Source organism: Corythoichthys intestinalis, chromosome 14, assembly GCF_030265065.1.
Source record: "Corythoichthys intestinalis isolate RoL2023-P3 chromosome 14, ASM3026506v1, whole genome shotgun sequence".
Lineage (NCBI taxonomy): Eukaryota > Metazoa > Chordata > Actinopteri > Syngnathiformes > Syngnathidae > Corythoichthys > Corythoichthys intestinalis.
The window spans coordinates 41,319,800-41,342,187 of record NC_080408.1 but is presented as its reverse complement, the minus strand read 5'-3'; the positions used below and the strand labels follow the sequence as shown (position 1 = coordinate 41,342,187).

Below are 22,388 nucleotides of genomic sequence, written 5' to 3'. Positions count from 1 at the left end.
TCTCGCAAATCGCAGCCATTACTATACTAGTCCTTCTAAAAAAATTAGCATATTGTGATAAAGTTCATTATTTTCTGGAATGTACTGACAAACATTAGACTTTCATATATTTTAGATTCATTACACACAACAGAAGTAGTTCAAGCCTTTTATTGTTTTAATATTGATGATTTTGGCAAAAAAGTCAAGAAAAAACAAAAAGCTCGATCTAAAAATATTAGCATATTTCATCCGACCAATACAAAAAAGTGTTTTTTAATACAAAAAAGTCAACCTTCATTTCATAATATCAGCTATGCACTCAATACTTGGTCGGGAATCCTTTTGAAGAAATGACTGCTTCAGTGCAGCGTGGCATGGAGGCAATCAGCCTGTGGCACTGCTGAGGTGTTATGAAGGCCCAGGATACTTCGATAGCAGCCTTAAGCTCATCCACAGTGTTGGGACTGGTGTCTCTCAACTTCCTCTTCACAATATCCCGTAGATTCTCTATGGGGTTCAGGTCAAAAGAGTTGGCAGGCCAATTGAGCACAGTAATGCCATGGTCAGTAAGCCATTTACCAGTAGTTTTGTCACTGTGAGCAGGTGCCAGGTCGTGCTGAAAAATGAAATCTTGGTCTCCATAAAGCTTTTCAGCATATAGAAGCATGAAGTGCTCCAAAATCTCCTGATAGCTAGCTGCATTGATCCTGCCCTTGATAAAACACAGTAGACAAACACCAGCAGCTGACATGGCACCCCAGACCATCACTGACTGTGGGTACTTGACACTGGACTTCAGTGCTGCTTCTCTGTAGCCCAGGTCAGGCGCTTCTGCCGCTGTTTCAGGTTCAAAAGTGGCTTGACCTCAGGAATGCGGCACCTGTAGCCCATTTCCAGCACACGCCTGTGCACAGTGGCTCTGGATGTTTCTATTCCAGACTCAGTCCACTGTTTCTGCAAGTCCCCCAAGGTCTGGAATCGGCCCTTCTCCACAATCTTTCTCAGGGTGTGGTCACCTCTTCTGGTTGTGCAGCGTTTCTTGCCATACTTTTTCCTTCCCATACACTTCCCACTGAGGTGCCTTGAACCAGCACTCTGGGAACAGCCTATTCGCTCAGAAATTTATTTCTGTGTCTTAGCCTCTTGCTTGAGGGCATCAATGATGGCCTTCTGGACAGCAGTCAGGTCGGAGGTCTTGCCCATGATTGCGGTTTTGAGTAATGAACCAGGCTGGGAGTTTTTAAAAGCCTCAGGAATCTTTCGCAGGGGTTTTGAGTTAATTCGATGATTCAGATGATTAGGTTAGTAGCTTCTTTAGAGTACCTTTTCATGATATGCTAATTTTTTGAGATGGGGATTTTTGTTTTTTCTTGACTTTTTGCCAAAATCATCAATATTAAAACAATAAAAGGCGTGAACTACTTCAGTTGTGTGTATTGAATCTAAAATATATGAAACTGTAACGTTTATCAGTACATTACAGAAAATAATGAACTTTATCACAATATGCTAATTTTTTGAGAAGGACCAGTATAATCAGTTTGAAAATATCATTATTCACCCAGTTCTAATTCTGGGTATGTGATGTGTGGGTTGGAAGTTTAATTTACTGACTGCCATTGAAAGCGATGGACGTCTGTTGGGCGTCTACTGGTGATAAACTCATTTAAATTCACAACACAAAGATGAAAATAGCCGCACGATTTGACATCTGTCATCATCAATGTGATCATCAAAGTGTTGTACATGCGTGCATTCAGCACCCCACACGGCAATATAGGAGTAAGTGATATTTAATAGCAGTACTCCAAAGATTAAGGATTATTATCACAGAAGTATTTTCAACAACTGCAAAAACTCAAGAAGCAGGCAAATGGCTCAGTTCTGGCTGAGATCAGGCCTGCATCTCTACTCTAACAACAGGAAAGAGCTGAAGTCAGCGTTCAGCCAAAGTTACGTAAATATTTTACATACATCTTATTCACAGCATTGGCACGGAAGAAAAAAAGTGATCAAAAATAAAACCCTTACACTTGAATTCCTCTTTGTTTAAGGAAAGAACTGTCTTACAACCCCCCACAAAAAAACATGTACATATATGGTGATTATTTACATTATCGACAAATGTTACAGTTCCCGGAATGCAAAAACAAACAAAAATAATAGAGACATTGTGCTTATCTATTACTGCACAGCATAATGCCAATAAAAACTTTCCCCCCTGCAGTGCGGCAGTTGATTGGCAAACTACTAGATTAGATTATTAAAAACAAAAAAAAACAACAAAAAACATGATGAAAGATAATTCAGACATCTGCCATACACTCCCTCACAGCATTTCTGTCCATTTACATCATCAGTACATTTTGTATCCCCAATTTGTGTCATGTTCATGACATTTGTAAAATCGTAAAGCGCATTGACAAAATGTCTATACATATTTACAGGACAATACAGTTATGGTACTTTATGGTCTTTATGCACTGTTCCTGCATCGTTGCAGATGCACATCAACAGTAAAAGCCTATGTTAACAGAACAACATTCAGCATGTAAGTTCAAAGGCATACAGATAACCCACATACGATACTGCAATAAATACGATTTTAATCCAAAGTGGGTTCACTGCGGATTAAAATGGTCGTCATGGCACTTGAACACAAGTTTTTTTGCTTCTGTAAACAGGCGTCAGTAAAGCACTCGTATGAAAGAGAACATTTTGGCACACAGATGACATGAAAGGTCCATTTCAATCAATTACTGCAGTATAATCAAAAGCCTACTGACACTCCTTCTGTCATGTGTCTTAAAACACTGGTTAAGAGAAAATAAATAAAGGGAACACAGAGATCACAGAACATTGAAAATAAAATTATATAAAAGTCGGCCACGAACCCAAAAAAAGAAAAAATGTGACCACCGACTCCTTCTGTTTTTGTAGATTTCCTGCAGACAATTCAAATGTGGTTTGGTGGTGTTTATGTCTAGAGACGTTCCTGATGAGATGACAGATTTTCCACAGGGATTTCCCTTCCAGGTTAATTTTAAACCCCTTGGAAAGTCGGCTATTATGTGATTGTAATGATACCGTACGTTATGTCCTAGAAATGCTGGATTGAAATGTGTGGAATGTGTTGGACAGTCAAATGTGCCACTGTCATTAATTCAGGTTAGTTTACACGCTCAATCCACATTTACTGTTAACTCATTCACTGCCATTGTCAGCGATTGACGTTAAATCCGTTTAAACAAATGTTTATGGTTCAGTGCCGTTGATGGCGATAGATGCTGTAGGTGGTAATATGCCAAAGTTACTGTGTGGTCAATGTAAAAACAGTTCATTTTTAGAGCAACTCTTTCATCTTCCACCGTCAATGGCAGCCAATGGGTTAACTATTTTACAGTGGTATGAAAAAGTACCTGAACCTTTTGGAATTACTCACATTTCTGCATAAAATCCCCATCAAATTTAATCTGCTCTTTGTCAAAATCACACAGATGAAAAGACAATGTCTGCTTTAACTAAAACCACCCAGACATTTATAGGTTTTCATATTTTATATAGGATAGTATGCCATATAAGTAAGTGAACGATCACATTTAATATTTTGTGGACACCCGTTTGGCAGCAATAACTTCAACCAGACGCCTCTTGTAGCTCCAGATCAGTCAGATTCCTGGGATGTCTGGCATGAATTGCTGTCTTTATGAAGTTCCGGTCTGGACTTTGACTTGGCCACTCCACAACATGTATTTTGTTCTTCTGAAACCATTCTGAAGTTGATTTACTTCTGTGTTTTGGATCATTGTCTTATTGCACCGTCCATCCTCTTTTTAGCTTCAAGTGTCTGACAGACGGCCTTAGGTGCTGTGGTGTGCTGCAAAATACCCTGATAAACTTTTGAATTCATGCTTCCATTAATGATTGCAAGATGTCCAGGCCCTAAAGCAGCAAAAGAGCCCGAAATTATGATCCTCCCTCCACTATGCGTCACCTTGGGAATGAGGTGTTGATGTTGGTGAGCTGTTCCATTTTTCCTCTTCACATGACGTTGTGTGTTACTCCAAAACAAATCAACTTTGGTTTCATCAGTCCGCAAAATATTTTTCCCAAATTTCTGTGGCGTGTCCAAGTGCCTTTTTGCGAACATAAACGGGCAACAATTTTTTTTTGAGACAGCAGTGGCTTCCTCCATGGAGTCTTCCCATTGATGTGTGCACAACGATATTGGACCGTGCTAATGATTTCTGTAAGTCTTTAGCAGACACTCTAGTTTTTTTTTTTTTTTTACCTCGCTGAGTATTCTGTGCTGAACTCTTGGCGTCATCTTTGGTGGACGGCCACTCCTTGAAAGAGAAGCAATAGTGCAAAACTCTCTCCATTTGTAGACAACTTGTCTGATTGTCGATTGAGGAACATCCAGACTTTTAGAGATGGTTTTGTATTCTTTCCCAGCTTTATACAAATCAACAATCCATGATCGCAGGTCTTCAGACAGCTCTTTTGACCGAGCCATGATGCACATCAGACAAAGCTTCTCATCAAGACAATTTTACTTTTAACCTTTTTGAAATTCTTACTTCAAACCACTCATTAGTGACTGAACCGCACCTGACTTAAATTGTTTGGTAAAAATTGGTTTCAATTGCTCTTTAAGTCTCCAAAGGCAGAGGGGTCACTTGCTTATTTTTCCCCCTTCTGTCATTGTTTGCATGCTATTCTCATTAAAATATGAAAACCTATAAATGTTTGGGTGGTTTTACTTAAAGCAGACACTGTTTTTACATCTGTGTGATTTTGACAAAGATCAGATCATATTTGATGGTGATTTGAAATATGAGAAATTCCAAAAGATTCAGATACTTTTTCATACCACTGTATATTCTCCATGCGCTTGACAAGAAACCTAATGGAGTGTTCCCTTTATTTATTTTTTTCATACAGTGTAGTGCCCACATAGTCCGTCATAAACGGGGGCAGACATTTGATCAATGCTGGTACTATTTCAACCAATCAAGTGTAAGTATCGCACATTTCCCGCCCTCTCTTGTGGTGTAATAATTACCCATTATCACGTGCATCTGTGCGCGAGTCTTTCAGTTGGTATTTGGATGGGTATAACTGACATATAAAAATGGCTGCACCCATTAGCGGTATCATTTTTGGTGCTTAAACATTTTCTCTTTGATCAAAAGGCCTAAGAAATTTGTGGTTTACGTACTTATATACTTGGAGCAAGCGTCTTTCACATTAAAGTCATTTATACTTCGCGTTATCTTTCCCTTTAAGGGACCGGTGAAATGTTGAAATCTTAATTTTAGAGGGGTTTCTAACAAGTAAATTGCAGCTTTGGCGTACTTAACGGGTTAGTGTTATAATTTTACATTCATAGCTATATTGAAATTATATTTTATTATTTGCTTTCAAGTTTTTATTGAACCTTATATGTACAGGTGCAAATAAACCTTAGTGTTGGTGCGCACATTAATTTGAGCTAAAGTAAAGCTGCATTATCAAAGGATTTTTTTACACAGCTTTTGCTTATCTCATGTTTATCTCTTTGCACAGCATTCATCTCAATGCTGTGCTGATATAAATGCTGACTCTTTCATGAGACTCGACACTTTGATGGTATAGAATTTATGGCTCCATTTGCCTGCTTGGGGCATTTCCATTACCCCTTTTGGCATTGGAGTTTCCATCACTGCCTGTGTAACTGTCACTTTGTTCTGCATCACGACTGTGAGACCTTGACCCTCTGTGGGCTTTCCAGGGAAATTCTTACCCATTAGAGCTGGATTGTTTTCCGTAATGTGGCATGAATGAATGTGTGGAAAAAGACAGGGCATTCCCACTTTGATCAATTACACCTTTGTTCCAGTCTGCCGTTTTGCTCAGTCTAGCGTTTTGGTGCAAACCTTTCCAAACATCCTTGTGGAATTATTGGTCATTAAGTAGAACATGGAGTGGAGGGGATGAAAAGAGAAATGGGCGACTGAGATGCCGACAACATCATTACTGGGAGCATGCGGCTGGCAGGAATAGTGCTGACATTTCAGTCCTCTTCTCCTCTCTCCAAAGAATTATGATCCTGCATCGCTATGAAGGAGCCCGGACTATCAGAGGCATTTAACACACATGTCGTGTTGCACGTATACATTGAACACTAAATAACCACAGTCACGACTTGAATGTAAAAATGCAGCGAAAGAGGAAGCAGATGCAGCTTCTTCTTTGGCTTCCTATTATACAGTCAGCAATAACTTTAGTTTCTGGCTTGTGATGAGTCATCAAGGTGTATAATTTAGTCAAAGGTCCATCCGTATTAGTAAAACATAAAATGGCTAAAAGAATTGGGACAACTGTTCATTGCTAGAGTCTGTCGTGTCAAGCTTCGCTTAAAACCAAAACTCTAATATTAGTGCCATTAAATCATATTAACTCTTGGGCTGGCATTGACACCAATAGATGTCCAGGATAGATCGTATATCATTGCTAATGACAGACAGTTAAAATATCACCCTCACCCTGGTCTGTCATAGTCTAGTCTTTCCTGCCCTCCTTCATTTGACTGTGCTGCTTATAGCACATGCGCATATGTGGATGTTACATTTTCTGTCCAATCAGATGTGCTGCCATGTTAATATACATGTGTATTTGCTCAAGCCCTTCAGAATCAACAATGCAGGTCCATGTAACATCAACGACATCAGCAATGTGACTGTTTCTTTAAGCAATCAGATTTCAAATTCATCCTTGGAGGGCCTGCTGGATGGTGAACATAACCACTAGTGTTTTTCAGTCCTTTTATTGTTTGACCAGAGCAAAACCTGTTTAATTCGCACAGCGTGTCTGCCCACATGAATATATTTGAAAATGAACATCTGTGCTGGGAACTTATGAAGGTTTTCATCAAATTAATTTTTTAGGGGTTTGTCATTCATAATTAGATTAATTATTGTTATCTGATCCAAATAATGGCATAGTTCGATGCTGTTGTATTGTGTTTTTGTCTAGTATTGTTTTCTATAACTGCAACTTGATTATGGTGAGGTATTATTTTGTAAGGTAAGTCCACACTCAAGGGCAATGCAATGAATGCATTTGTGCAATGGGTAGTCAAAGATTGAGGGAACAACTTTTATCAAACTGATTGAACAATGATGTGTGTCCCAAGACTTTTGTCCATTTAATTTTTCTGTGTAGCATCCCAGTATTTGCTTCACCTGCATGCACGAAGTGTCCAAGTGCCTTCCTTCCTTCTTTTCTCCCTTTCTTGTGCCCTCTGTCTGCAGCCGCGGAGAGCGTTTGGCAGGCGAGGCAGCTCTGCAATGCAGACACAGCAACAACCTCCGTCCATCTGACCAATTAGTGCTCGCCAGCAAAAGATTGGCAGGCGCAGCAGCCAGTTGGGAGGCTTGCAGTTGGGTAATGAAGGGTGGGGAAAGGGGATTGCCTGAGACAGAGGGCTTGAATGACAATGCACAAAAAAGGTCCACAGACAAGAGAGGGTTGGAGTGGATGAGGCTTAAGACAAGTCTATGGAAAGGTGCCCATGCGGCCCTTTATTTCCTCAATTGTCACTGGCCAGCCTGAGTCCTGTCATTGCAGTTCTTCTTACTCATCAGCTGGCTGAGGTCCACCAACTCCCCCAGCTCTCCTCGCTCCAAAGCCCCTCTCAGCAGGGCCCTTGTGAGCGCGGGGGTGTGCTGTTGGGACATGTATGTTTGACCGATGGGGGCAGGCATGGAAGGAGGGGGCAAGGGGACGGGCACCATGGCGTGGCTGCTGAGGATGTAGCCTTCTGGGGCCGGCCACCGCAAAGGAAGTGGTTCGCTGCATTCAGCTGGCGCGCTGGGCGCCGAGACCACCCTTCGACGCTCAGGCGAATCCTGGGGCGTCATGGGGTACACGTATTCACCCGCCGACTTCCTTAAGGGGGCTTTGGGTGTCCCTTTCCCTCCTTTTTCTTGCCTGCTCAAGCAGACGTAGTGCTGTCGGGGGGTGTCACTCCCCCTTCCCTCACCGCCGTGCCGGCCGCCTGCCCCCTGCTGGAACAGTCGTGTGGTCAGGTAAACCGAGGGGGGCATTCGGCAGGGGGAGCCGAGACCTACAGAGCCTCCCCCCAAGTAGGTCTGGCTGGTGTCCCATCCTCCGGAGTTGGAATCAGAGAGCCGCAGGCCTCTTCGTTTTTGCTGGGGCGTGTGCTCAGGGGTGGGAAGAAAACCGGGGTCGAGCTCCCCAGACTTGACCCAGCCGTTGGGCATCACAAAGAGGGTCTCCCCGCCTTGAGTGCAGGTGCGCTCTCCGCCTCCCTGCCGCGTCACGCTGAGTACAGAGCCTCCCATTCCGCCCGCATTACTTAATAGGCCTCTTTCACGCCGCTGGATAGACGACTGAGTGGTGTTGCCATGGCGACGGTTGCTGGGCTTGTGGGCCATGATCCAACAGACGGCGAGGCCCGAGAGCGCCGCCCCGATGGTGAAGGCGGACACCGCCGAAGCCACGAGGAGATTGAGGGAGACCAGACTCTCTGGTTCAATGAGAAGACTCTGCTGGAGGATACCTAAAAAGCAGAAACATTAATTAGGAAAGCTATTATAATACAGTATAAGACTGTAATCTATTGGCTGCAACTGATGGTCATAGATGAAACACATCTGATCTAAATATGAACCGTTTTAAAATTGTTCACAGAGTCGCTTTGGCATATTACAACACTTAAATTAAGAAAACAGATAAACAACCTTCCTATTGTTGCAACGGCTTCCTACTGTTGTAACTGCAGCCCTTCCCAGTCAAATTTGATTGTAAGTCTATCGCCGTCAATGGCACTGAATGAAACATGATGCAGCCATCCTAGGTTAAATAGATTTGAGTTTGATCACTGTATAAAAAATGGCCAAACTATCAATTGCACAAAAACACTGCTTCACTGTGAATATTAAGATTGCAAGCAATTTTACTGCCGCAAAACCGCTGGCAGATGGCAGCATAAAAAATTAGCTATTGAACCAATTTACTATTCCACATGAGTATTTCAGGAGAAACGGCAGTGTTTTGATAAACCAAACTGTCTTTTATTATTAATTGCTAAAGAACAGAAAACTTTTTTTAATGATGTAAAAAAAGCGTCAATATTACAAATGATAGCAAGAGGTATCATTATAATGGTCATATTACTATAGTAATATTATATTCTGTGTTACAATATAATATAATATAATATAATATAATATAATATAATATGATTAGGGCTGTCAAACTTATCGTGTTAATGGGCGGTAATTATTATTATTAGTTTTTTTATTAATCACGTCAAAATATTTGACGCAATTAACGCATACATGGAATGACCCGTTAATGCGTTGCCTTGAACAGTTTACAATGACACCGTTGCAGCACATTGAGAGCGAAAAGGCAGAGAAATGCGAGTGGACACAGGCGTTCATTGGACCGCGCCTTTTATTAGCTTAAGCTTTGGTAGCCACTACTAACAGTCATGCTTGCCCAACTTCCCATCATGCATTTGGGCGGAGCAAGAGATGATCTTTTTTATAACACGCTTATTTGAACACAATGCTGAACATATTGTATACCATTTGCAGCCACTAATGACAGTCATGGTTACCCAACTTCCCACCACGCATTTGGACGGAACAGTTAAATCGCTACAGTATCATTTAGTGAAAGCACAACAAAAATAATATTTCTATCTCTCAAAAAAATAATACTCAGACTTTGCCTTGGCTAGATCTCTAATTTAAAACTCGCCATTGACACCTTGTGGTGTAATTTAATCACTACCTAACATAGTTAAAGACACTGTGGAAGAACGGCAGGGAGCCCGATGTGACGTCACCGCTCGGTGACATCAACGATGGCAAGCTGTTAGTTAGCTGAAAATTTTACAAATTTTATCAAAACGAAAACATTAAGAGGGGTTTTAATATAAAATTACTATAATTTGTACTCAAATTTATCTTTTAAGAACTACAAGTCTTTCTATCCGTGGATCCCTTTAACAGAAAAAATGTTAATAATGTTAATGCCATCTTGTGGATTTATTGTTATAATAAACAAATTCAGTACTTACGGTATGTACAGTATGTTGAATGTTTATGTCCGTCTTGTGTCTTATCGTTCCATTCCAACAATAATTTACAGAAAAATATGGCATATTTTAGAGATGGTTTGAATTGCGATTAATTATGATTAAATCATTTTTAAGCTCTGATTAACTCGATTAAAAATTTTGATCGTTTGACTGCCCTAAATATATAATATAATATAATATAATATAATATAATATAATATAATATAATATAATATAATATAATATAATATAATATAATATAATATAATATAATATAATATAATATAATATATGTTTAAGATGTTGGCAATTTGTTGTTGGCTCTCCTGAAATAATATACTTTATAAACCAAGTTAGTTTATTTACATTGTCTTTTCTTTTGTTTTCATATATTTTTGTGTTCCTCTTTTCCCCAAAGGTTTTTAAATAATGATCTGCTAATTTTCTTCATGAAACTAACAGAAAATGATGTTTATCTGGTTACAGATGACTGGCATTTGAACTCAGTTTAATAGGAGAAAGGATTTGATATACAAGTGAAGTAAATGATTAATGAAATATAATTATCAGTACAGTATAGGGATTATGAGATGTGACGTACACTTTGGACTAGTCGCCAGTCAACAACTCTTTATACAATGACAACTTTGGACCCTATATTAATTGAAAATATGTTAATGCTCCTGACTTAATTGTCAGTTCTATATGTGTCCTTTGCTTAAATGGTGACTCTTCCTGCATAAGGCCCCCTCTTGTTTGAAGGATAACTTTTTTTTCTTTGTGACTAAACAACATCAGCAATAGAAAATGGATGGGTGATAATGCCAAGATACAAGTCTGTATCGTACACACAGGGAAAGATTTTCTTCTCATTTTGTAGCTGCTGAGCTTTAATTTACCAAAAACAAATCAATACCACTACTTCACACTGTGCTTAGTTTTGACTGCAGAACCATTAGGACAGATGATGCACTGTATATAACACAATAACGTCTCTCCGGAGTGGCCTTGGGGCTCTCCAGGCTCCCGAAAGTTTTGGAGAAGCCTGCACTTGTCATTAAGCTGGGCTCTGACCAAAGCGGCACACTAATTTTTTTTCTCTCCACTCCTCATTCTTTCCATTGTGCAGCCTAGTCAGATTCTCGCTATACAACATCGGATGACTTCAGTGTTTCCACCCAGTTCTAATCACTCCCATCTGCACCATCTGCAGTGAATGCTTGTTTCTAGCTCAGGAGTCACTGTGCTATCAGTTTCACTGAAACCCACGTATCAGATTAAAATAAAATGAATGTGCTGAAAGCTTGAAAGAAGCTCCTTTAAACCTTTAAGTTTTGACCTAATGACATTGCACATGGATGAAAAAGAGAAAATGCCTAAGCCTTTGGAGGACAAGGTTTCTTGTTTCAACTGAGTGAATTCCAGAATAAAGCTGATGAGAGACTCTTTCTCTTGGGCCCTGGTTCTTTTGCAGTGACATGCGAGTCCCTCAACAGAAGTTAAAAAAGAAAAGAAAAGAAAAGAAAAAAAAAAGTCTCTTATTTCAAATGCAATCCCTCTGTCAGATTCTGAAAAGAGAACATAGCTTTGGATGCTGTTGTAGTGTGCATTGACTCCATATGCAGTCTTGCGTTGACAGCTACATCTCTTTTACATTTTTTTTGTAATTAAACTGCTACAGTGGGACACGTCTGACCCAACGAAAATCAGATTTAAAAAAAAAAAAAAAACAATTCCCGCTGGATACTCCAATCAGCTCTGACAAAGACATCACAAACATCAGGGTGTCAGGGTTGAATGGATGGAGGAAACGTTGTATAATACGTGGTGCTATGTTGTACATGTAATGATTTAAATTAGAAAAGGATGTCATGAATAGTTTCTCGCCGCTTAATAATAAATAAATAAAAGCGGTGAGAGCATGCAATGAGTTATTGAGCCACCAGGCGGAGACTGTCATTCGCTAGTTTTAGCAGGGCTCTCTGCTTGGATTTGCAGTGCGTCCACCATATTGGATGTGGCAGCTCTCTTTGTAAACAGTTGCAAGCCAATAGATTGAATTTTATAAAGTATGTAAAAAAAATTATGCATTCAATTCATTCTTTTACACATTGTAATAGATTCGGGAAAAAGATGAATTAACTTACTGCGTGTGGTTTTTAATTTAATGATAATTGTTGCTACATCGGATGTGCTTTAGGTAAGCATCAAATCATTATGTATATATTTTTAAAAATGTTACAGCCACCAATTCATGTGAAAAATTTATTACTGTAATAAAAAATATGCAAATATTATTAACACATATTTCAACATATAGCTACATCATAAAACATATACTGCTGGCCAAAAGTATTGGCACCCCTGCAATTCTGTCAGATAATGCTCAATTTCTCCCAGAAAATGATTGCAATTACAAATGCTTTGGTATTAATATCTTCATTTATTTTGCTTGCAATGAAAAAACACAAAAAAGAATGTTTTTTTTTTCACTATCATTTTACACAAAACTCCAAAAATGGGCCGGACAAAACTATTGGCACCCCTAGCCTAATATTTGGTAGCACAACCTTTAGACAAAATAACTGCAAACAACCACTTCCGGTATCTTCAATGAGTTTTTTACAATGCTCTGCTGGAATGTTAGACCATTCTTCTTTGGCCAACTGCATCAGGGCTCTGAGATTTTAAGAGTGCCTTCTCCAAACTGCCATTTTCAGATCTCTCCACAGGTGTTCTACAGGATTCAGGTCTGGACTCATTGCTGGCCACTTTAAAAGTCTTCAGTGCTTTCTCTCAAACCGTTTTCTAGTGCTTTTTGAAGTGTGTTCTGGGTCATTGTCCTGCTGGAAGACCCATGACCTCTGAGGGAGACCCAGCTTTCTCACACTGAGCCCTACTTTATTCTGCAAAATTTGTTGGTAGCCTTCAGACTTCATTATGCCATGGACACGGTCATGCAGTCCAGTGCCAGAGGAAGCAAAGCAACCCCATAACTGACTGTGGGGACCATGTTCTTTTCGTTGAAGGCCTCGTTTTTTTCCCTTGTAAACTCTATGTTGTTGCCTTTTCCCAAAAAGCTCTACTTTTGTCTCATGTGACCAGAGAACATTATTCCAAAACGTTTTTGGCTTTCTCAGGTAAGTTTTGGCAAACTCCAGCCTGGCTTTTTCATGTCTGTGGGTCAGAAGTGGGGTCTTCCTGGGTATCCTACCATAAAGTCCCTTTTCATTCAGACGCCGATGGATATTACGGGTTGACACTGTTGTACCCTCGGACTGCAGGACAGCTTGAACTTGTTTGGATGTTAGTCGAGGTTCTTTATCCACCATCCGCACAATCTTTCGTTGACATCTCTCGTCAATTTTTGTTTTACATCCACATCAAGGGAAGTTAGCCACAGTGCCATGGGCTTTACACTTACTGATGACACTGTGCATAGACGACTGAGTGGTGTTGCCATGGCGACGGTTGCTGGGCTTGTGGGCCAACACAGGAACATTTAGGTCCTTGAGATTGCCCATGCTTCCTCACAATTTTGCTTCTCAAGTCCACAGACAGTTCTTTGGCCTTCTTTCTTTTCTCCATGCTCAATGTGGTACACACAAGGACACAGAGCAGACGTTGAGTCAACTTTAATCCATTTTAACTGGCTGCAAGTGTAATTTAGTTATTCCTGTCACCTGTTATGTGCCACGGGTAAGTCACAGGTGCTGTTAATTACAGAAATTAGAGAAGCATAATATGACTTTTCAAAGGGTGCCAATACGTTTGTCCGGCCTGTTTTTGGAATTTTGTGTAAAATGATAATGATTAAATTTGTTTCTCCATTCTGTTTTGTGTTTTTTCAATGCAAGCAAAATAAATGAAGATAATACTTCCAAAGCATTTGTAATTGCAATCACTTTCTGGGAGAAATTGAGCATTATCTGACAGAATTGCAGGGGTGCCAATACTTTTGGCCAGTAGTGTAGGTGTAACTCTTTCAGCTCCATTGACTATGCCAGACGTCCAATTGCGTGGCTCTTTTTATCCATCTGCTGTGAATTGAAATTAATTTGTCACAAGTAGATGTCCAATCCATTTGAACTGGGGGGGACTGATAGCGAACAAACCAATCATAGGCTGTCAGCCCTCCTAGTTTCTTTGAATGGATTAGACGTTTATCACCATCAATGGCTCCCAATGAGTTAAGCACAAACGTGTTTTATTGATTTTTATGATTGTTTTTTTATATCGAGTCCGAATTATACATCAATGTATCTACATACTAATAACAGCAATTTTTTAAATACTTGATTTAGGTAGCCAAATTACATTCACTTCGTCTTATGAATGTCTGCTAGTTTAATGCTAAGTGACAATATAAAAAGTCATTGCAATTGCATTGGTTAATGGCATTTTGGCACTCATCCCTTCAGTAGGGAGATAAATTGAGATCCGAGTATTTTTAATTACAAGCATGGTCACGTAACAAATGAACAGTTTTCAAACACAAAAAATAAGCATCCAAGATGCATCCACATACCATCACAGTCTCCTAAATGGGAGGTGGTGTTTCCATACTCTACATCTTGTTTAAATGGGAGCCTACAATGACAGATAAATAACATTATAAAAGCAGGTCTTTGTATTTCACAAAAGGGTTGAGAAATCCCAATATGTCACGTAATCGTTGGTCACTGGATCCTCGAACAAACATAATATGACGCATTATGCCGCTTTGCAAAATTGATCTAAATTGGGACATTTGTGGAGTGTAATCAGTGAAACTGCTTTGCCACATATTGATAGGTCACTCGCTGTAATAGGATATGCTGTTGATGCTGGTATTGATTTTCTCCTCTGCTCCCTGCCCACAAGGAGGTCAGATGTCACGGTCAGCCAAGCATGTAGTGACAGAAGAGTTTTCAAAACAAAATAATCTATACAATATTTTGTTGATAAATGAAGGTTAGAATTTGCCCAATCTGTTATTATTTTTTAGTAAAACCAAACAAATAAAACATGCCTATACAGTACATACAATCTTATTGTATACATCATATACAGTAGAGTACAGTAGTGTAAATATACGTATAAGAAGTTACTAAAATTTAGTTGAGACCACCTCTTGCAATACAGCATTCGGTTTTGAATACTGGAAGGTAAATTATTTTAATCAAAATTCATATTTTTACTGTACAGTTCGTGAACCTGATTAAAGTGCTAATAAATATTTTAATCGAAGTTCATGTTTCCCTTGTAGAGCGGACCAACTTGATTAAAGTACCATTCACAAGTAAGTAAATATACTCTTCCCATGAGTAATAAATTCCCATTTCCGTATCTCTGATTTTTAAAGTGAAACTTTGAATACTGTGTTTCCAGAATTTCTTAGCTAAACCTACTGGGGAACGTTTCCATAAATCTTTAGACCATTTAAAATTAATTCATGAAGATGATATAATCAATAATGTCAAAACTAATTGAGGTTGCACAGTGGAGTATTGTTTAATCTGTACATCATTAGAACAGTAGAGTATATAACAAATAAATGAGGATCATTTTATAACAGTAAATAACAAAACCTCATCTTTATTCATCATAATTCACCTTAAAGTGCATGTGACACAAAAAAGGATGCTTATTTCATATTACATGTGGTATTTTATACTGATGAATGAAATGGACGGCTTGGGTGTGTGTGGAAGCGATCGATATGTTTATTACATTTTTTGAATACGGCGCTACGAAAATGATGACTTCCGGCCACTGTCTCGGATTGAGCAAGAAGGCAAATTTGACGTCAGCGGACTAACCATCATCTCAATACAGCCAATAGTATTGTATGCAGAAGGACTGCAGATTCAGCTAATTTTGTGGATTAATTCGTTTATTTTTTTGCGTCACGCCAGCCCAATGTGCTGCAGGCTTTTGTTGCTACACCAGGGAGAGTAGTGTGAGGCTTCCAAAAGATCCTGTTCACTGCAAATAATTGGACGGATGACGAAGTGAGTAAGCTACGTGTTTTATGTTATGCCAAATACTAGGATCATGGCAAACGTTTTAATTAGGAGGTGGCTTGCTTTTTGTAGGCAACAATGCTCCCTGTCCACCGAGAAGGACACTCAGCTGACGACCGGCTTCTTGTCGCACACCATGGTCGCCTGCCGATAAAGGCGTTCCTCGGCTTGGACTCGGGGAGCCCCCCGCTGTAGTCTGGGGTTCTCGATTGTGTCAAGACTTCCAGCCCCCTCGGTCCTCTTCGCGTGCCCGCAATACACGGCTTGGGCAAACACTCGCTCGGGCGTCGGCCGGTTTGTCCACCGAAAATGCGCTATTTTCGGCGTTCATTCCCTTCTGCGTCCCGGCGATGAGCAGTGATGACGAGCCGAAACTTGCTTGCCGCCGGGGGCTGGCCGATCGGTAAAGACAATCAACCCCGCTGCCATGTGTTACATGTGTCAGGGTAGTTTTGTGTGATTATTCGTTTTCAAAAGGTGAGGAAAAGACTTGGAAAAGCCGCTCGGTTCGGGTTAGCATGTCGCCTAGCTGTCACACCTCCTGTTTGGTTTACACTCTTTCCTCCATCTCTTAAGCCGGGGCAGGGAAATGTCAAAAGCTGGACTAACTCTGGTGGCATAAAATACCGTTCGGAGGGTTTAAGAAGTCAGCAGTTTTGACCATTATGCAGTAATTTCCCCCTGTCGTACTGAATAAATGCATTTTTAATATTTCATATTCCATTTAGCACACCACTGTTATTTGTCATGACCATACCTTTTTTTTTTTTTTTTTTAGCAATCGGGGAAAATACTTAGAATATCCTGTAAAAATATTGGAGTAGAGAGATTAAAAACAATGATGACATTTTGTTGCGCTCTGTCGCATTTTCCTCATTCTGAATCTTACCCCTCAATGGGCTGAATTCAAAATCGGCTGAAATCGTTACTCTGCCGATGTAATCACCCAGCTGGAGGCGCTAGAACGCTATTGTGACAGACGGGGCTAAAAGGCAAATTAAAAGACAATTTCTCGTCATCTGTGCTTTGCCAAATTGTTGTATATAATTGAATCGTCTCAAAATATTATTTTAATTCACATAATAATGCTATATAAGACTTTTTTTAATCTTGTCACAGGCACTTTAAGCACAACAAAGGAATAATTGTACAAAATACATGCTAGTCGGTTCTTTTTCACTAAATATCATTCTACTTTTTGTTCAGATACTAAATTCTATTTTTGTACATCTATGTGTGTTCCCCTAACCTGGTTCCTGGTCGAAGGAAGGAGCAGGTGCTGCCTCTAGTCCAGCCACAGTACGGGTCCCTGGAGGCTAGGCAACTCCTGTGTGCAAACACATAATCAAAAATGTTACAGAGGTGATCCGATTCTGCTTACTCCCGAAGGGAAACACACAAGAGTTGCAAACACGGCTATAAAGGTAACAACAGCGCACTTAATCTGCTTGGCTTTCCAATTCTCAAATGTCAAATCTGACCCATTTGATTAAAAGGTTATACTAGGCAGGCATGGTTTGATATTTGCCATATTTATTCATGTGAGAAGTTGAGCCATCTTTCTTCTTGTTTGCTACTTCGTTTTGTCTTGTTGTATTTTGTAGTGTTAAACAGATTCACTTTCTGGTGACCCAGATTTAGCTGGTGGCTTCTTTTACATTTTAGCTCACTGGCTGCCATTGATAGCGATAGACGTCTAGATAGACCCTCCCAGTTTAAATGGTTTGGATGTCTACAAGTGATAAACTCATTTAAAGTCACAGAAAAAGGATAAAAAAAGACAATAAAGTTAATTTGTGTGGCCTACTTCATGCAGCGGGAGTACAAGTGGCAACGAGATGTTGGCACACGGACGAGGCAGGATGGGAAAGCCAACAGCAGGGTGTGGCTGGTGCGGTCCAATGTCAATGACAAGAGCTGGCGGGCCTGAGGCGAGTCTTCGCCACATCTAAAGAGACAAAAATGAGAGTGAGAAGATGAACATATCTACAACTGGGTCAAATGTAATGTTTAATTGTTCATTGTTCATAAGTATGGGTGTCGAATAAAGGGCCTGTGGCCCAGATCCAGTCCACCACATTGTATTATGTGGGCCACTAAAGCAATTTATGTCTGTATACTTTGCCAAAATTTTCCAATAATTGCAAAACGACTTTATTATCTATACTATTGAGATACTGCCAGCATTATATGTACCCCTCCTTTTTTAAACTGGTTCATTTGTGTTTTAAAAGCATGTAATATGTTCTTCACAATAAAGTGTGATTTCACATTAAAGCAGAAGTTCAGGATTTTTGATGTTTGGCTTAATCTTCGAGTTAGTTGGTGGAGTTGATTTCAACAAATTCCGTTTCGTTTGTGGAAACTTTCCTTTGCCCGTTTCTTCTGTATGTTTACACATCCTCTAAATGCAAATTTCTCCATGTTGCCGGCCGTCAGTTAACACAGCAGACTGATTTTACATTCGAGGAAGGTGGGAAAGTTAGAGTTTTCAACCTCTGATCTGGAAAAATATCATTAGTACGCCTCCACTATTTAAACGCTTATGAGAAGTCAGGTTTGCTGGAGGTCAAAAAGTTTTTTGATGGCCAAAATAAAAAAACAACTTGCCATCTTTTCTGTTTACATTCGCTTGGAATGCTTTAAGGCCGCAACTGGTACACACCGAGAGGGATAAGTCCGACTTCCCACCTTCCTCGAATGCAGTGTGAAACGAGTGACCGGAGCACTTCTCTTTATTGGGCTCGTATTACGCATCTAAAAAAAAAATAGTCCAATAGAATGAAATGAATTATGGCAGTTTGGTTGAAATTGTTTTGGCCACATGGGTGTTTTGAAACAATGATCTGTGTTTTGACTTTATTTGACTATGTTGGATCTGTTCCTAGATCTCTATCGTTTTTTTTATTGGCATGCTATAATGGTGCCATTGACTCACGGTAGCTTAGCCGCTCCGGAGCCCTAAAACAATCAAATAACTTGCAAACGAAACGGAATTTATTTAAATCGACTCCACCAACTAACTAAACCCCATGCTAACTCTAAGATTAAGCCTAAGGTAAAAAATCCTGAACTTTGCTTTAACTAATTGGCTGCCATTTATGGTGAAAGACATCCAATAGATTTGAACAAATGTTCATTCACTGCTAGCCAGAGGTGTGTAGTAACATGTTAGATTTACTCCATTACATTTACTTGAATAACTAAAAAAAAAGTACTTCTAAGACTAGTTTTACCACTTTTAAGTTTATCATGAGTATATTCTTTAAGAAGAAACGCTACTCTTACGCCATAGCAGATTCATGGCGCATTAAGCCCTCGAACTATTTTTAATTTGCCAGTTTTACCATGGAAACCCCCGTTTACAGACACCGCGCAACCGTTTTTGTTTCAAACCAGCCATGAAAACAAATAATTATATTTATTATACAAAATGTCTGTCATTTTTAGCTTAGAATCATTAATTGATGTCTAATATTTTGTTTACAAAAAGAAAAAAAGATTAAAAAAAGTTATTCACTCGCATATTTTAAACTTTTAAACAAATCACGTCACAATGAAAAAAATGGCGTCAGTAAAAAAGTCACGGATATCTACCTCATAACTATCGCTAAATTGTATTTTTTTTGTTACTGTCGCATTTTCCCCGATATGTTAGATGATAAATAATTGATCCAAACAAAGAAAATTTGAAAAAAAAAAAAAAAAAAAACGTTTAAAAGGGTATATAATTGAAAAAGAACATCTCAACCACTCCTTAATGTCTGCGAATTCTGCATCGCGACCCTTCTTATATTACCATGTTTCACCCATAAAATCCCCCAAAAATCCACCTGTGGCCATTCACAGCTGTGTCTTGACACTCAGTGATACATGCGACATGGAGTTTTTTGATCAAAAAGAAGTAGGTACGCGATAATATCTCGTTAAAGTCATGGCGTCTGTAATTCAGCTCTCGCATGCTCTCACCTCCAGGTAGGGTTTTGCTGTTTAAAAAACTTTTTTTTTTTTTAAATGCCCTCCTGTCCCAAATTTTTCTTCCCCCAGAAAACTGAGATTTTAAGCTTTCCGATGATGTATCACACATGTATACCGGACAATTTTGAAATTGGGCCGAAACGGGTGTCTCAGAGCGGAACTTCAAATTACCTGAGTGTTTTCCGCACTATACATGTGATATCTACCGTAGCATCATGTGGGTGTAGTTTGTAGGCTGTCGGCTGAAGTCAGGTATTATTGGAGCCACCTAGCATCGCGTTTGCAACGGTGTCACAACTCCCTTTCCTCCACCTCGCTCCCACTCTACTTTCTCCTTGTCTCTCAGACGTTTCTCACGTCATTCAACCAAAGTAGTAGCGGTAATGGCGTTGCAAAGAGAAAAGTAATTAATTAGATTACTCACTACATAAAAAAAATAACGCCGTTATACTCTAACACCGTTATTAACAACACTGTTAAAATGACATACAATACATGTTTTTGGACAGTTATTTTGAGGTTCAGTTTTTTTTTTTTTTTGGTGGTACTTAAGAGTTTTAATTTCGACTTGCGCGGAAATTCAGGTTACATCGCCTGCCTAGAAACGGAACTCGTTCGCAACCTGGGGACTACCTGTATAATAATAACAGTTCATATAGATGACAAGCTAGAATTTATTATTTTTTTAATCTGACATTTATATAGTTACATATTACTTAAGTATTCTTTTCACCGAATACATTTTTACTTGTACTTGAGTTCCATAAATTTTGGTATATAAGCCACTACTTTTTCATTTTGAATCATGCGGCTTATAGTCCATCGCAGCTTATTTGTTGATTTATTTAGGTTAATATGTAACACTGTATTTCATTATCTCACTTTTGAATGGATGTAAAAGATCCGAACTAGACATGGAGCCAGTGACAAAATTTGCTGGATGACACTTAATGACATCTGTCATAAGCATACATGCCCATGACAGTGTCATGTAATAAAGTGTTACTGATTAATATCTTTTGGTGTAAATACCCCATAATACAGTGGGGAAAGCTGCGGCTTATATTCTGGGTCGGCTTATCTATTAACAAATGGCGTTTTCGTGTCAAATTTGGTCGGGGGCGCCTTATAGTCAGGGGCGCCTTATAGTCCGATAATTACGGTAATTTTTTTTTTTTTTTGATGACTAGTTTTATTATTACTTGAATGACATTATTTTGAAGTAACTCTACTTATTTGATTAAAACCTTTGGCTATTCTACCCACTGCTGCGAGCCCTCCCAGATTGGACGTCTAATAGTGACAAACTAATTTAAATTTACAGTAGAAGAATGAAAAGAGCCAAATGATTTGACGTCTGTCATGGTCACTGGCGTTGAAAGCATTGAGAAGTTGAGAACCCATTTCTTTTCAATATTAAGAGAATGATAGCAAAATAAATTGAACTCTTATCTCCAGGCACCACTCATATGGTTTCACAGTCATAACTGTCCTATAAGGGAGACCATAACTAAAATGTAGCCCGAAAGCAAAATGCTTTTGAAACCCCCCAAAGTGTTTCTAAATGTGTATTTAAGCTTGAAGTGGTAAATATAACGGAGCAGCAGGGAGTAGCAGATCTTATTAAGAAGTGTTGAAGCCTCTGTTTCTAAAATAGAAGCGATCCATGAGACGTGATGGAGCGCTATGCCGAGAGGCGTCATCGATCGGATATCAAGGACAAAAATCTCTTTACTCCGACTCACCTCTCAGGGTTGAAACCCTCTACCTCCTCCAAGAACACGCTACTATGTGACATTGAATCCCCACTGGGAATCATTAGAAACTTGAGAATTGTCCCTCGGGTTGAGCCAAGGAACAAAACTGTGCGGTTCCTATAGGGCCCCGCTTCTGTGTCCACCACCATAGCTGTCAGCTGGTACCTGCCAAGACATATTGACTGTGAGAACACATTAACTCTAAGCGACTCAATAAAATCTATTTTCTTCCCTCTGTGCCATTCCAATCTTAAATTTTTCATGACATTCAAGTTCTTTAACTAGAAAAAGAATTCTGTGTCAGTACCGTCCCATAGTCTTGACCACCCAGGGTCTGTGGCCCAGCAATGGTACTGTTTCATCCATCAAAGGGTGCGTTTTCACAAAGTTTAACACTTCGTCCGGTAGCGTAGTCGAGGAACTAAATCGGGACCCTTGGACAGCGCACCCTCCAGGTCTGGAAAAAGAATACCAGAACAAACTCTAGGCTAGGCATGTGCTGGTATGATATTCTGATGGTATGATAACCTTAAACCAAAATATCACGGTTTCACGGTATCGCGGTATTGC

General features: G+C 39.5%; 1 protein-coding gene across 1 annotated transcript in view; it reads right to left on the bottom strand.

The window, feature by feature from the left end:
* Positions 1-1,578: 1,578 nt before the first annotated feature.
* The window catches only part of LOC130929689 (semaphorin-6B), a 101,962-nt gene continuing 81,152 nt past the window's right edge, over positions 1,579-22,388 (bottom strand). The window contains exons 13-18 of the mRNA XM_057857075.1: positions 22,126-22,275; positions 21,807-21,983; positions 17,891-18,031; positions 17,333-17,410; positions 14,607-14,668; positions 1,579-8,548 (exon numbers count right to left, since the gene is read on the bottom strand). Coding sequence (XP_057713058.1) covers positions 7,563-8,548; positions 14,607-14,668; positions 17,333-17,410; positions 17,891-18,031; positions 21,807-21,983; positions 22,126-22,275 — 1,594 coding nt within the window. The 3' untranslated portion in view covers positions 1,579-7,562. The remainder of the gene's footprint in view (positions 8,549-14,606; positions 14,669-17,332; positions 17,411-17,890; positions 18,032-21,806; positions 21,984-22,125; positions 22,276-22,388) is intronic.